This window comes from Mastomys coucha, unplaced genomic scaffold, assembly GCF_008632895.1.
Source record: "Mastomys coucha isolate ucsf_1 unplaced genomic scaffold, UCSF_Mcou_1 pScaffold5, whole genome shotgun sequence".
NCBI lineage: Eukaryota > Metazoa > Chordata > Mammalia > Rodentia > Muridae > Mastomys > Mastomys coucha.
This window is the reverse complement of record NW_022196911.1, coordinates 12370918-12386013: the sequence shown is the minus strand read 5'-3', so window position 1 is coordinate 12386013 and position 15096 is coordinate 12370918. Positions and strand designations below refer to the sequence as shown.

The 15096-nt window shown below is 44.5% G+C and overlaps 1 protein-coding gene across 7 annotated transcripts in view; it reads left to right on the top strand.

Annotated features, from left to right (window-relative positions):
* Pde10a (phosphodiesterase 10A) overlaps nucleotides 1–15096 on the top strand; it is a 459546-nt gene that overhangs the window by 425074 nt on the left and 19376 nt on the right. For all 7 annotated transcript variants that reach the window (XM_031351500.1, XM_031351507.1, XM_031351502.1 and 4 more), the window contains 5 exons: nucleotides 79–265; nucleotides 8290–8432; nucleotides 9318–9401; nucleotides 11567–11717; nucleotides 14425–14580. In XM_031351500.1, the coding sequence (XP_031207360.1) occupies nucleotides 79–265; nucleotides 8290–8432; nucleotides 9318–9401; nucleotides 11567–11717; nucleotides 14425–14580 (721 nt within the window). The remainder of the gene's footprint in view (nucleotides 1–78; nucleotides 266–8289; nucleotides 8433–9317; nucleotides 9402–11566; nucleotides 11718–14424; nucleotides 14581–15096) is intronic.

Genomic DNA, 15096 nt, shown 5'->3' with positions numbered 1-15096 from the left:
ATTGTTGGATGCGATGTCTGTCTCCGCGCGCTGTCCCTCTCTCCTCAGGTAACAGGGCTGTCCCTTCCACTTCCACAGGGAGGTGGACCTGTACACGGGCTACACCACGAGGAACATTCTGTGCATGCCCATAGTGAGCCGCGGCAGTGTGATTGGCGTGGTGCAGATGGTGAACAAGATCAGCGGTAGTGCCTTCTCCAAGACGGACGAGAACAACTTCAAGATGTTTGCCGTCTTCTGCGCGCTGGCCTTGCACTGTGCTAATGTAAGCATGACTCTGGACTCAAGTGACTTTAAGCTCGGGCAACTTTTTTTCTTTTTTTCCATTTCTATTTCCTCTGCAAACTATGCGCAGGGAGCCCTGCTTGCACCTGCTTTAGGAAGTATCTCACAGTACCTGTAAAGAAAACTAACTGCCTAGAATTTGAGTATAGTTCAAGATGTGAGTTTGTTACAAAAGAATTGCTCGTGTACTAGCGAAATGGCAGTACTGGGGTTGCATCTTGTCTCTTCTGGAAAAGGGGACTTGTTATCTGGTGTTTGTCATAGGTGGTACCTTAGCGAATCCCTGCAGGGTGCAACAGCAACTCATGTCTCCCCAGTGGCCAGGAAAGTTTTGCCTGTGAGAAAATGCATGTGTGTTCAGTTTAATGCCTGTGTGTGAACATCATAAATAACATCATCTAATCTTCTTGGGCCACTTTGTCCTGTGCCCGAAGAATAAAACAAGGCTCAGTTTATACCTGAAATTTGGCATCTATTTTGTATGTTGCTCTAGTTTGAATGGGTTGAACAGGTAGGGATTCATAAACTAATAATCCTGTAGTGGAATTGTGGTTCTGCAATTAAGAAAATTTTTAGGTCTCTGAGCAAAGTACCACGTCGTGCACCAGTGGGAGTTACCAGGGTGCTGCTTTAGTAACTTAGATTATTTTGGGGGGAATTCTTTGGGAGCTTCTTCCCACATCACCCATCGATGCTGATCTCCCAAGCAATGTGGAGGTCCTGTGTGCCTCCACAGCACAGTGCAGTTCACAGCCTCTGCTCCGAGGGCAGGGCCACCTTGCCTTCAAGGGGCATGAGGGAAATACACCAGAGTGGCTGCAAGTTCTCTGTGAAATTCATTTTAATTTTATTGCTGAAGAGTTTCCCCCCACTAAAAGCCTATATAAAACAATCATGTCGCTTTTGAAGTTTTCTTCAGCTCTGAAAGTGCAAGAGAAGGTCTGAAACCTCATCTCTTCTCCCCCCTTGGCCACCTAGGCTTAGACCATGGTGAGGATTTTGCTGGCTTTGTAAAAAGCCATGGTCCATATTAGAAAGAAGAGCACTTGTGAATACCCTTCAGAGCATCCTCATAAACCAAATGGAGAGGATATAGCTTGCAAAGAAGATGGCAACAGAGCCCCTCCTTGGTGCTCCTCAGAGCCTGGCTCTCGGCAGCTGTAGAAGGGAAGGCCCAGGGCCTGAGTGTGGGCCTCCCTCTCCAGCTCTTCTGGTACCCTCTAAGCAAGTCAGCCTTGCTGTGTTGAGTGTGTTTTCTGTAGGAAAGGCACCTTGCTACATGACTGCCCCAAGCAGGTAACTGGACAAGGTCAGCTCCCTTTCTACCTTGGAAGCTTCACTTCTTCCTGAAGAATGTTCATATTTACTAAGCTCATAGATATGAAAAAGCTCTCTACAAATAAAATGGCCTCCACTCATTGGCTGTCACTAAGTTAAGACATGTGATCCTGGGAACTCAGAATAATTTTGCCCCTTGAACAAAGAGCCCTTAGGCCCACAGCTCCCTCTAAACTGGGTGTGCGGTCTGTCGTTTGGCTCTGTGGTCCTATTGGTTTATGGTGCCTGTGCCCAAGAAGAGGCAGGACACAAAGACCAGAATAACACACGGAATGCCCTTATCTTATTTAGGCCACCTTTAGACATATCAGATGGCATCCCACTGATGGAATTAAAGGGCATGGCTGGCCAGCAGCATCTACATTTCATGTATCAAGTTAACTGATAACTAAAAGTACTTTTAATGGAAAAAATGGCCATTTAGAAATGCTAGAAGTCTTTAGCCTATGCCTCTGAGCCTGAGATCCCTCAGCAGGCAAGTGGCAATGGCATCCTCCCCGGGGATTGGGATTAGGACTGTAGGCAGTAATGTCTGGGTTCTTAGTCTTTAGCAGATGCAGTCTGCCCCCACTGCTTTGGATTCCAGTCAGCTCCAATACAGTACTCTATCGCTGCCACCAGTTTTATGAAGTCCAAATTTATTGTTTAACAGACAGCTGAATGGTCTGCACAGGCTAAACTGCCTTTTATCAAGATGGAGGCTAAGTTCCAGGATTTCCTGGAAAAAAAAAAAAGACAAAGATTGCAGAGGGACCATTGAAACCCATTCAAAGACAAACTGTATGCTCCCAGGAGAGAAATCACCAGCTCCCACTTTATTTATGCTTTGGCTGGGTGAAGAGTTTGGAGAAAATCCTTACACGTGCTTCACTCAGTTTGAGCAGGAGAGGAGTCTGAGCAGGAGAGGAACTCTTGTTCTGGTGCTACATACAGAGTGTGCTGGGACCTGTCTTCAAGAAGAGAATTTCAGATTTCCAGGCTGAGGGCAAAGAACGTGTGTGTGTGTGTGTGTGTGTGTGTGATATCCCATTCACTGACTTTGTGCTGTGGCCATGTGGAGTAGAGTGACTGGGAGCTGTAGGAGGGAACACCCGGGTTCTGTGGTTGCAGGGGAAGGCGGGGAAGAGCGTCTTTTGATCTCTCAGTTTCTAGGGCACCCTTTGAGTTATCTGCTCACTTGTATTTCATACTTAATTTTCCCCTCATTGGCTGACTCCGGTTTATTCTGGATAATTACCCATGGGAGTTCTACACCCAGGACAGCTTAATCCCTCTTACAAGGCTTTCTTTACCAGGCTTTTACTATTTACAGCCCACTCAAAATTCCCGTGTATGTGAATAGCACGAGCTTCAGAACTGCAGTCACCTATTGTGGAGTCTTGGCCTCCACACCCTGATTGCTTCAGGACAGTCTGGCATCTCCGGCTCCGTGCAGCGTAGCTCCTTTCCAACCTTTCTCGTTCACTTAGAGATTAGCCACCTCTGCTGGTGTGGGGATTCCTTTGGCTTGCTGTAGCACATATTTTTATTCTGTATAGTGTGTGTTTGGTCTTAAGATTTGTGTAGCCGATCCATTTGGTATTAACAATAACATCATTTAATGCTATTGAAAAAAATAACACCCTGAAAGTATGTATCTTTAAAAATGCTTGAATTTGAAATGCAAATTAATTCAGTGGTAGAGGAAATGCTTAACTTTCATTAGCAAGTATGGCTTATATCTGAGACCTCCAGAAAGTTAGCCTAACTGTAACTTCATGGGGCCAATGCCTAGCAGTGGTGGGTTTCCTGATTTCTGTTGTGTATTTCCCGCTACTGGCACTCTCCGGCTTCTCACAGGAGTGTTAGACATGGAGAGATACAGTTGAACCCTGCATGGTAGTGCAGGGCACCATTGTTACTCAGGTCAAACAGTTCCTGATCCTCATCAGAAGAAGACAGCAGCCAGTGGGGAGTGCATGCCGAGCTGATAATCATCTAAGACCAATACAAAATATTAAAAGACCTGATCTGTCACCATCCAGTGGTACCTGCTATTTATACCCCCATATGATTGGTCACTACCATGTCCTCAGTTCACAGATTGGGACCTGAGTAAAGAGAATTAAGGAACCCACCTACATGCCTGCAGTTCGTTATTGGCAAAGAGGTCCAACTCAGGGATGTGACTAGAGTCTGAAGTCTTGAGAATTGTTCCATTGTTCCTGAAGTGGCTCAGTGTCTACTGTGAATATTAAAGACACAGTGCCTTCTAATCGCTCCATCTGTGAGTGCTACAGGACTGTCATGAGGATTTGGTATTTAGATCGGTACTTCAGAACAACCCCCAACCAAGTATTTTGTCTGCCAAGAAGCTAGGTTTCATTTTATAAAGTATAAAAGGTGTACTTTTACTTTGCAGTAGAAGGAGGCCACCCTCACATTCCCAGGTTGTCTTCACCCTGAGATTCTGAGGGCCTGTACCTTTTCCACATGCCCAGACTGATAGGTCAGCTGAGCAGACTTCAGTACCAGACCAACAGTAGCCACTGCTCCTAAAAGTCCCTCCTGCTAACACAGGATTAACTCCCAGTTATTGTATGTAGATAACTGATAAAGAGCTCAAGACATATAATTTTCTGTCTTCCTTAAGTCTGTAGTGAGATGCTAGACTATATTATTTTCTAATGTTCGTATCAAAGGTTATTTGCCAAATGAGAATTGTCAAACATGTCCAAAACTAATTTATTTTTTGCATGAAATTAAGCTAATTTATGTAGTAATTAATTTTAGAGTAAGCACAACATCAAATGATAAAAAATACATCAATAAAAATTTAAACAGAATAATATGCTTTAATATATTTGCATTATAATTTTATAAATGAAAAAGATGAGAAAAAAACCTTCAACCAAATTGTTGGCTACTATCTTGTAAAAGACAGCAAGTGACAGAAATAGGACTTTGGGGATTAGATGATGTAATGTGTGAAGGACCAACATTATCCATCGCTACTGCATTGTGACCTTTAGCCTGAGTACAGCCGCCTTTACCTCCACCTTCATCATAGAATCAGGCTGGACTACAGAGCATGCTGAACTTCATTGGATTGAGAATCCTAGGGACAGTCGGCCTTCATGGCAGAGCCTGTGGGGTCATCTCTAGGGCAGAAAGCCAGGAGGAGGCCACAGAGGTTTGGAAGGATATAAGGGAAGTGTCTGCTTGAGTTTTCAGGCGAATGATGTCAACGAAGCACTATGCTGTGCTCTTTGGTGTGGAGGAGCTCTAATAAGATACACGTATCACACAGTCCTATCCTGTCCAGGGTGGCAAATGTCCTGTGACAGGTGGCCTTCTGCAATGTAGAAAGAGGCAGCGGCTGTGTGTAGCATTCAGTGTTTGCAAGCTCCCCCTCAGGCCGTGAGCGAGGCAGCTTTCACATGTGTCCCCATTCCTATTCCTGCTGCCTGTGAGTTGGTTGGTGCTTTGTGGACAGCACCTGGATCATTTGTTGACTTTTTACAGTATTTACACATTTCCTTTCACAGAGAGATGCATTTCAAATCTGCTGCCCTCTCTCATGACAAACGAGTCAATATTTTGACATCTAGAAGGTAATACTTAAAGGAATGAGCAACATTTCAGAAGTTTCCAGTGCTACTAACAATGAATGAGAAAATAAATAGTTGTTCCAAAAAAGCTGCACTCACCCATGGGCAGAATGCTTTGAAATAGACACCTGATGGGCCCGCCTTTGTGTGCAGTTGCCTCTCTCTTGCGGTCTTTTCTCGTCTGTACGTTTGGTTTTGACTGCAATGCAGCGTGGGCAGCTTCTTTCCTGGCCCTGCCCATTTACTATTCCATGAACATCACGTACCTGGATAGGCATCCTACTCTCTAGATTTGAGAATTTTTCTTTGGTGATTTTACTGAAAATGTTTTCTGTGCCTTTGGCGTGGAGTTCTTCTTCACCTATGTCTATGATCTATAGGTTTGATCTTTCTATGGTGTCCCAAGTGTCTCCCATGCCCTGTTTTGTGTTCTATTTACTGTTTTCCATGACTGAATGATCTAACCCCTGCCCCTTGTCTCCAGGACTCACAGCCTGAGCTGCACACAAACCGTGCTGTCAGAGAGGCTTCTACTAAGCTTCCATTTGCCTAATTGAATGTTTCCCTTCCAGCCTCACCTCATTTCTGTATTTTGCAGCATTTCTCTCTCTATTGATTCTAATTTTGCATTCTGATTGACTTACTTATTCAGCTGTTTGTTTGCATTCTCCTAGAATTCAGTTGGGGACTCATTCCTGTCCCTCTCTAGGTGTATCCAGACAATTATGTTCTCACTGAGTCTCTGAATATACAGTTGTCCTTCTGGATTCCTTGTAGTTTATTCTAGGTGTCTTTCATTGGGGAGCATTACAACGGGATTGGTAGCATGGGGGACAGACATACTGCGTTGCCTTTTCCTGTTATATTCTGCATTGCAGTTTGCATATCTAGAGTTGGTCAGTTATATCTTTGGCATGGATTGCAGGCCCATTATAAATGGACATTTGGGTCTAAGTTTGGTATTGCTATATATTAGCTGGTTTGGGATCTATTAGGTTATTCTCAGAGCTCAGTCATGAAACAGTCAGAGCTGGTTTGTGGTTGGAATAGATTGGGTGACCCTAGTCAGGCTAGCTGTCTTATATGCAGGAAGGTCACAGGTTACTTAGACAGGTGCCTTGACTATCCAAGTTCCCTCAGGTCATAGCAGGAGCCTAAGAGTGACTACAGACCTGGAGTTGTAGGTATGTGGCCTCAGTCAGGTGCTGCTGAGGCCAGGCCGGGCCTGGGGAGAGGGTTCCGGGGTCATGTGTATATGATCTAACACAGGAATTGTATGGATGGCTCACCCGGGTCCTAGTGAGAGCTGGGGATAGGAGGGCGTCTAGCAGGGTCAGGTATCTGTGACCTCATAGAGATGCTACTCTCACTGGTACCCTGGGGGCGGGAAGACACTGCTTTATGTAAACATACAGTAGAAAATGGCAGAAGTGCATTTAGACCATTTCAGAAATTGTTGATAAATCTATCCTAAGCACAAGCCAAAAGAAATTGAATGATTTTTTTTTTTATAAAAGTGGTCAGCAGCAACTTAAGCAGCAGTATTTACACAACAACATAATCTATGCTAATGTGATTGTTACAGACAGAAGAGTGATGATTCAAATTCTGTCTTTTCCCCTGTAGTTAAACCACCATGTTTCTATAAAAGCAGTTGTGCTGTCATGCACAGAGCAAAGTATGTTCTTTGTGTGTTTGGAACCATGGCCTCAGTGAAGGTGTCAGATGCTTTACAGGCAAACTTGTTAACAAGCATCCCAGATTTGTGAAGCATTTGAATCGTAATAAATTTTCCATTGTCCTGTGCTATAATAGCCTATTGTGTGTTATAGCTGAACGCCCCCCCCCATGTGAGGTCACAATCCACAGTTTACAAAGCTGTGGTCTAGCTGAGATTTCTAAGAATGGTGGAGAATAGTTTCAAAGTGGGACATAAAGGACATCTTAATTCTTGATGTATCTCATCTTTGTTTATATTATTATATAGAGCTTGTATATATAGATGTACGTGTAATCTTGTTTATAGAAGGCAAGCTGCCCTGTACTGGTGTTACAGTAACGTGTGAACTACTGAGGAAACTATTAATGACACATTAATACTTGTGAAGGGCTCATTTTTCCCTATAATTTCTCTTCAAATTAATCTCATATTACTAATTCACACATGTAAACAGTCTTTTCTCTGGCTCCACTGCTTTTTAAATTTTACTTCTCTCATATATATACATATGTATATGTATGTTATATATATTTATTTATATTTTATATTATATATTATTTATAGTATTTATAAAACCATTTTGTATGATGTATATGATCTTACTAATTCAATAGCGCAGTAAACTGTGTCTGTGTCTTTTCAAGAAGCTCCTCTCCCAGCCCCTCCTTCAGGATGAGGTGCTGCACCTCCTGAGCAAGCACTCAGCTCTGGCTATGTGCTAAGCCCTTAGTCATCCATTAGTGTAGCCATCTATTCATGTGTCAACTCCATGGACACAATATTGCCATCATCCAAATCCGTTACACATTTGGATTCATTGATCTAATGCTGGCAAAACCCCAAACTCACTTAAGAATATAATAGAAAATACAGTTAAATCAGGGAAAGAAACAAACTCCTTCCAAGGAAGTTAGTTTGGTATTCTGGGTGACATTTAATTAGTGACGTGTCTGTTTTAACAGATACAGAAGTGCAGTACACCTTATTTTATTTAAAATTGTTAAGTCATTCATTTACTGATAATACATATACATTTTGATTTCAGCACTTATATTACTGAAATGAAAAATATACTATAAGGTGTTATAGAAAAGACTGATTTTTTTTTTCTCCCTGAGGTGGTGTGTGGTAAGATACTCATTAAGGAAAGTGTAAGACATTTGAATATTGTCCGTTCGAGGTTGTCTGTCTACACAGCTCCAGTGTGTCTAGACTGTGAACAGCAGTGAGTCCCACAAATCTCAACCATGGTTCCCATCCTATGTCTGAACTCCCAACGCCAAAGTACAACTCCTATTGTTCTAACCAGTCCCCCACCCCGCCCTATCCCCATTCATGTTTCCTCATGCCTTGCAGATGTACCATAGGATCCGCCACTCAGAGTGCATCTACAGGGTTACCATGGAGAAGCTGTCTTACCACAGCATCTGCACCTCTGAGGAGTGGCAAGGCCTCATGCACTTCAACCTGCCAGCACGCATCTGCCGGGAGATCGAGCTGTGAGTGTCTCACATTGTTTTCTCAGCATGGCACGAAAGCAAAACAGGATTGTGGAGTGAGAGCCACGGTCACTGTGGACCCTTGTGGACCCTCATGTGTGGTTTCATGTGTCACTCCCTCTGGTATCCTCAAATAAGAAGATCTGAAATTGAAACCCAGTGTGGCAGATCAACCCCGAGATGGCAGTGCTTGGAGGCTGAGGCAGTAGGACCAAGAGTTAAAGACCAGCCAGGGTGTATAGGGAGTCCCTGTCTTAAACAACAGCAACAAAATCTGAACTAAATTTGAAATCAGTAATGTAAATACTATCCTTTGCTATTGTTCCATCTCATATTCAAAATGGCATATAATGTCATATATAGATCTAAATTTCCAAGTTATATTAAAAAATTTAGTAATTGTTCCATTTTTCTACTCCCATTCCCAGCACTTAGTACATTTAAGAGAGGCCAGGCCTATGGTGACTGTGTGCCTACAGCAGCCACCCTGTTCCCACGCTGGCATTTGCCTTATCATTGAAAATACACTCCTTCACCACACCAGTCATTCTGGTTGGGGGTCAGTAGTCACGCTATGAAATGAGAACACAGTTACTAGCGCATTTAGGTATCACACTTACTGAGTTCCTGTTTCAGCTTAGCCACAAGGCTGCTGCTTCTAAGGTCCCCTTGGACCGTGTGTTACATATGCACTGGGGACACCAATGGCAGCCTTTTAAATAGATTGCTGCAGGAATCCTTCCACTCAGTTGGGTGTTGCAGGGAAGGTAGGGGCGGGGCCAGACCACCCATGTCTTCTCCCTGTCAGGTAGAGAAGAGGTTAGAGCCTGCTGCTGCACCCATCCAAATTGCACCCAATGATCCACTACTCTCCTCTGATTTCAGATTCCACTTTGACATTGGTCCTTTTGAGAACATGTGGCCTGGGATCTTTGTCTACATGATCCATCAGTCTTGTGGGACAACCTGGTATGAACAACCTGTGGGATTCCTTTTGATAGGGTGGTGGTGGGGGTGGGGACCTCCTTTGCCCACTTTTACCTAACCAGGGTCATTGTATAACTTCAGTAAAACATGCCATTTTAATAAACAGCTAAATAAGAACTAACTGAGCTTGTTGGACAAACATGCAGCTTTTCCAAATGCTCCAGAGACTGTTGTCTTCCTGGTCACTTTGGCTGTAGCCACAGCAGCCTTGTGTCTAGGTGTTGTCCTGGAAATAGGTAATCTAAGTGAAACCAAAATGCTAGCATTTCCCATCAATGTGTCACATATTCTAAGTGGCACTGAATGTTGTTTAGGCTGTACAGCAGAGGAGGCAGGATCCATGCTTAAAGCTGGGCGTTTGGATAAGTGCACATGCCCAGATCATCCACCCAAGGGACAAGAAGTCTTTCAGGGAGTATGACAACAACCACAGGCTGTTGCCTTGTACTACGGTGGCTTTGCGACTTTATGTGTGATGGTTTCTGTCTGTCTCACACAAGCTGAAAATGCAGGGATGTATTTGCTCGCTTTCCAAATGTTAAGGTTTTGTACTGACCCACATCCTCCTGTCTCCATGCCTGCAGAGCCTTTTAGTTTTTCTGGAGTGACACTGTCCATCTTCTTGAGCATTGTGTCTTGTCTATTTTTATCAGTAGCAAGTGCAGGCCCAGCAGCTCTGTTTAATAGGCAGTTGAGGGTCTGGCTGGAAATCATAAGAGGCCAGACTTTGTATTTCCAGGGCATTGAACATTTTTTAAAATTTATTTACTTACCTGAGTACACTGTAGCTGTTTTCAGACACCAGAAGAGGGTATCGGATCCTGCTATAGATAGTAGTGAGCCACCATGTGGTTGCTGGGAATTGAACTTAGGAACTCTGGAAGAGCAGTTAGTGCTCTTAATTTCTGAGCCATCTCACCAGCCCCCCAACATTCAAAGTTTTTAATGAGGAAAACACAGGTTGTGAATATTCAAAGTTTTATGAGCTCTCAGTCTTTTAATCTGCCTTAAATATATTTTGAGAGAGGGTCGGGTCTCAATTAAGGAAAAATACAATAATCCAGTGTCAGATATACAATAGTATTGGTGTCCTCCTCCTACTTCATGTACTGTGTGAAGATTTGGGTGTGGCTGTTGCAGCATGCAACAGGAGTGTACCTCAGCACCTTGGATTTCCTCTAGAAGCATAGTCAGATGCAGAGACGATTGTTAAAATTCATGCTCAGCATTTGTAGATCTGAGTAGGTCTCTTAGAAGTTCTCAGCTGAGAATGCCCTTGGTCAGGGGGATGCCATATGTGGCCTTCTGCGCCCTCTGGAGCATAGAAAATGTTTGTAAATACAAGAAACTCATAGAGGGTAAGTGGGGTGGACTGCATGCAGACTGGCAGAGTGGAGCTATCAGAGTTGAACTTGCTTTTCTTGCTGCTTTCTGGCTATAGAAGGAGCAAGAAGTAGGAGTGACTGCAGAGCTCATGGTTGGCTAGGAGGGAACCCACAGGTGTGTGAGGGAACTCACAGGTATGTGAGGGAACCCACAGGTGTGTGAGGGAGCCCATAGGTGTGTGAGGGAGCCCACAGGTATGTGAGGGAGCCTACAGGTGTGTGAGGGAGCCCACAGGTGTGTGAGGGAGCCCACAGGTGTGTGAGGGCATCCACAGATGTGTGAGGGAACCCACAGATGTGTGAGGGCATCCACAGGTGTGTGAGAGAATCCACAGGTGTGTGAGGGAATCCACAGGTGTGTGAGGGAATCCACAGGTGTGTGAGGGAATCCACAGGTGTGTGAGAGAGCCTACAAGTGTGTGAGAGAGTCTACAGGTGTGTGAGAGAGTCCACAGTTGTGTGAGGGAACAGACAGTGAATACCTCAGCTAGATGCTATCCTGAAGTAAGTGTGTATCTCTCTCTCTCTCTCTCTCTCTCTCTCTCTCTGTGTGTGTATTGTATGTCTTTTCTTCTTTATTAAAGCTGACAGGTTCTGCATGTATTTAATAGGGTGAATTTTTCTTCTTTATTTTTTTCCTTTCTTTTTGGTATTTTCAAGACAAGGCTTTTGTGTGTAAACCTGGCTGTCTTGAAACTCACCTTGTAGGCTAGGTTGGCCTCTGCTATGCTGGCCTTGTGATATAGTCTCTTCTCCACACAGTTTTGAACTTGAAAAATTGTGCCGTTTTATCATGTCTGTGAAGAAGAACTATCGGCGCGTTCCTTACCACAACTGGAAGCATGCAGTCACGGTGGCACACTGCATGTATGCCATACTTCAGAACAACAATGGCCTCTTCACAGACCTCGAGGTAGGTGTGCCTGCCCATCTTCCTGCCAGCCAGACTCAGTGCTGCAGTGCCCCTGTCAAAATGCATTCATTACATGGATTTAGCACTAGTACCCAGACACATATTGGAAATGTTGATCTAGAAATTTCACCTGTACGCAAGTACCCCCCAAGGAAGTAAGTGTGTATCTGTGTGTGTTTGTGTGTGTGTATTGTTTGTCCTTTCTTCCTTATTAAAGCTGAAAGGTCCTGCATATATTTAATAGGGTGAATTTTTCTTCTTTATTTTTTTTCTTTTCTTTTTGTTTTTTTTTTCAAGACAAGGCTTTTGTGTGTAAACCTGGCTGTCTTAAGACTCACCTTGTAGACTAGCTTGGCCTCTGACTTAGAGTTCCACCCACCTCTGCCTCCCTAGTCCTAGGATTAAAGACATATGCCACCACTGCCTGGCTAGGATGATTTTTTTTCCCCTTGTTGTCCTTATGCCTTGAGTAATATAGATGTATCTGGATGATTTGAGAACACTGAACAGTCAGTATCACTAAGACATTAGTGCCTTTTGGTCTCCTCCAGAACAAGGGAACAGGCCATGAGGTACACAATTAGCTTCCCAGGCACCAAATCCCCTGAGGTGATGCCAAGCTGGAAGGTTTCACAATCGCAGAAGGTTAGCACCTTCTCATCCATTCAGCCAGCATAGTGCACTCCCAGCCAAGTGCTGAGTACCAGGAACTAGTGTCTGAGTACCAATGATGCTGAGCTCACTAGGAATCAGACCTAAGCTCGGCTCTCTGAGCCCCCGGCCTAGTAAGGCCACTAACACCACACACCCAGGCCTCTCTCTTTTCTCTCTGAAAGTATCACACTTCTGCCCACCGAGAGCAGCCACTGTCACTGCTCACGTAAGCTCACATTCAAAGAAGGTCTTCTCGGTCCCCTTGCCACCCTACAGATCAAGTCCATAGTTGGAAACAGAAATCATGGAAGGTGGATTCCAGAAATGGGAGAAAAAAAAATTACCACCTCAGACACAGTAAAAGTGGGGCTGGAAAGGTGGCTCAGCAGGTGAGAGTTCCTACTGGGCAAGCCTGAGGGCCTGAATCCAGATCCCAGAACTAAAACAAGCTGGGCATGGCCATGCACAGTTTAACCCCAGCACTGTGGGAAAGAGACAGGTGGATCTAAAGGGCTTCCTGGCCACCAGCATAGCTCCAGTGAAAGATAGGCATCAAAGGGATAAATCAGAAAGTAAGAAGGAGGGGCGTCCAGTGTCCTTCTCAGGCCTCTACACAGACACACCAACTAATATGTGCACACAAGTATGAGTATCACCCATTCGATACACCCTTATCACATACCCCAACACTCTCATGCACACTTACTACAGCCACACAGATAGGCATTCAAAGGAGCAGCCTCTAGTCTTGGTCTTTTTTTTTTTTGATTTGTTTTCTAAAATAATCTTTAGTTGTAGCAGAATTTAGCTATATTATTTACTATTTCCTTCAAAAGATTCAAATGAAATATGCGCTTTTTGTTCACGTGAATAATTTTCTACTCTGTTGAAATTTGTATTCTATTCTACTTGGGAAGCCTTGTGACATTTTCCTTTTTTTTTTTTTTTTTTTTTTTTTTTTTTTCTGTGTGATTCTTTCTGCAGTTCACAGCTCTCCACAGCTCTTTCCTCAGCTTGCTTTGGGGAACCTTTCTGTTAATTCTCTCTCCTCAGTCTCCTTAAAGTTGGAGTCATGATTGCTCAGCCTTTTGCCTTCCTCTCTTCTTACAGAGCCTTGGTGAACTCCACCATTTCTCTTCTTCATGCCAGAAGCTGCCCTATTCAGTTATCACTTGCCTGCTGCTTAAGACTTTTACAACTCTTGACCCTGACCATCCACTCCCTTGAGCCTCCTGTAGGATTTCCCACAGTTGATGCTAGCATCCATGCTTGGTCTTTCTCACCTTGCTTTCCACAGACAGTTAGGAGAGCCTGCTGGCAGGCCTGGATCCAGACTTTGCTATTACATTTCCCTTACTGTCCACCCATCATCCTCCATTGCCTTTCCTCGATTTCTGCAAACCTTCTCAGTGGTGTCTCACACCCTCCCGGTGAATTCCTTACACGTCACCAGACAGTTTCCTAAAACTGGCCGTTAGCTGCAGACAATGCTTTCCTGAAGCCCCTTCACGCTGCCCCTTGTCATTTGGAATATGAGGTCTGTGTGAGGCCCCTGGGTCCTGCTCTAGGTCTCCAGCATGCTGATGACCTAGTTCAGGCCTGCTCTTCTACCATACCCCTCCCAAACACCATGTTGTGTTCATCCTCCTTCTCACAAGCCCCTGTTGGTGTCTGGCTTTTGCTTGGCCTTGCCCAGATTTATCTCTTTATTACAGGGTGGACTCTCTTGGGCTTCATGGCATTTTTCTTATCCCAGTGCAGCATGCTCTTTTCACATGTCCTGCATTTGCATGGTGTGTGTATTAGCTGCGAATAGCAATGGCCTTGTTAGAACTAGAAGAACCCAAGCTGCCTGCTGCATGAACAGCCAAGCTTGTCCACACACAATGCTTTGGTAGTATTACAAGAAAAGTTTACACGTTCAAAGATTCCTAAGAGTTTGGATACATCCGTGGCAGAAACGACTGTGGTGTGACTGTAAGCCGGGAGTCTCCAGGTGATGCCTTACCAGGTTGTAACCACATCTATGTTCTCCCTCTCTTACCTTTCCAAGCGCAAAGGCCTGCTAATTGCATGTCTGTGCCACGACCTGGACCACAGGGGCTTCAGTAACAGCTACTTGCAGAAATTCGACCACCCCCTGGCCGCGTTGTACTCCACCTCTACCATGGAGCAACACCACTTCTCCCAGACCGTGTCCATCCTTCAGGTGAGTCCGTCCAGCGCTGTGCACACAGCAACTGAAGTCTGCTGTGTCCTCCTAGGTTTACAGACACAATTATGAGCAGTTTTTAGGACCCGACATGATTTTCTCTATATCCTGCAGCCAATACTTGGTGTCTTCTTCAGCAACAGGGTCTTTACAGGCTAGTTAATGTGGGTGGCCAACAGCGCTGGCAGTCATTTTAGAGACCTTTGAGGTCATCCTGACCAAAATAATTGGTAGGGAGGCTGTCCCACATCTGGCGATGTGGTTTTGTTTAATAGCCCATGGCTTCTGAAAGTGGCATTGTCCACCCATGCGGAACGCCCCATTTGAACTCTTGTTAAAAGTTATATTTTGAAGTTAGCTTACTAATCATTCAGTTTCCATAAAGCTTAGGCTAGTCCACCTATTACCCTTTCTCTCCTTCCTTTCCCATCTCCCACACCCCAGGCTTCCCCTCTCCCACCCTCCACACCCCAGGCTTCCCCTATCCCATCTCCCACACCCCAGGCTTCCCCT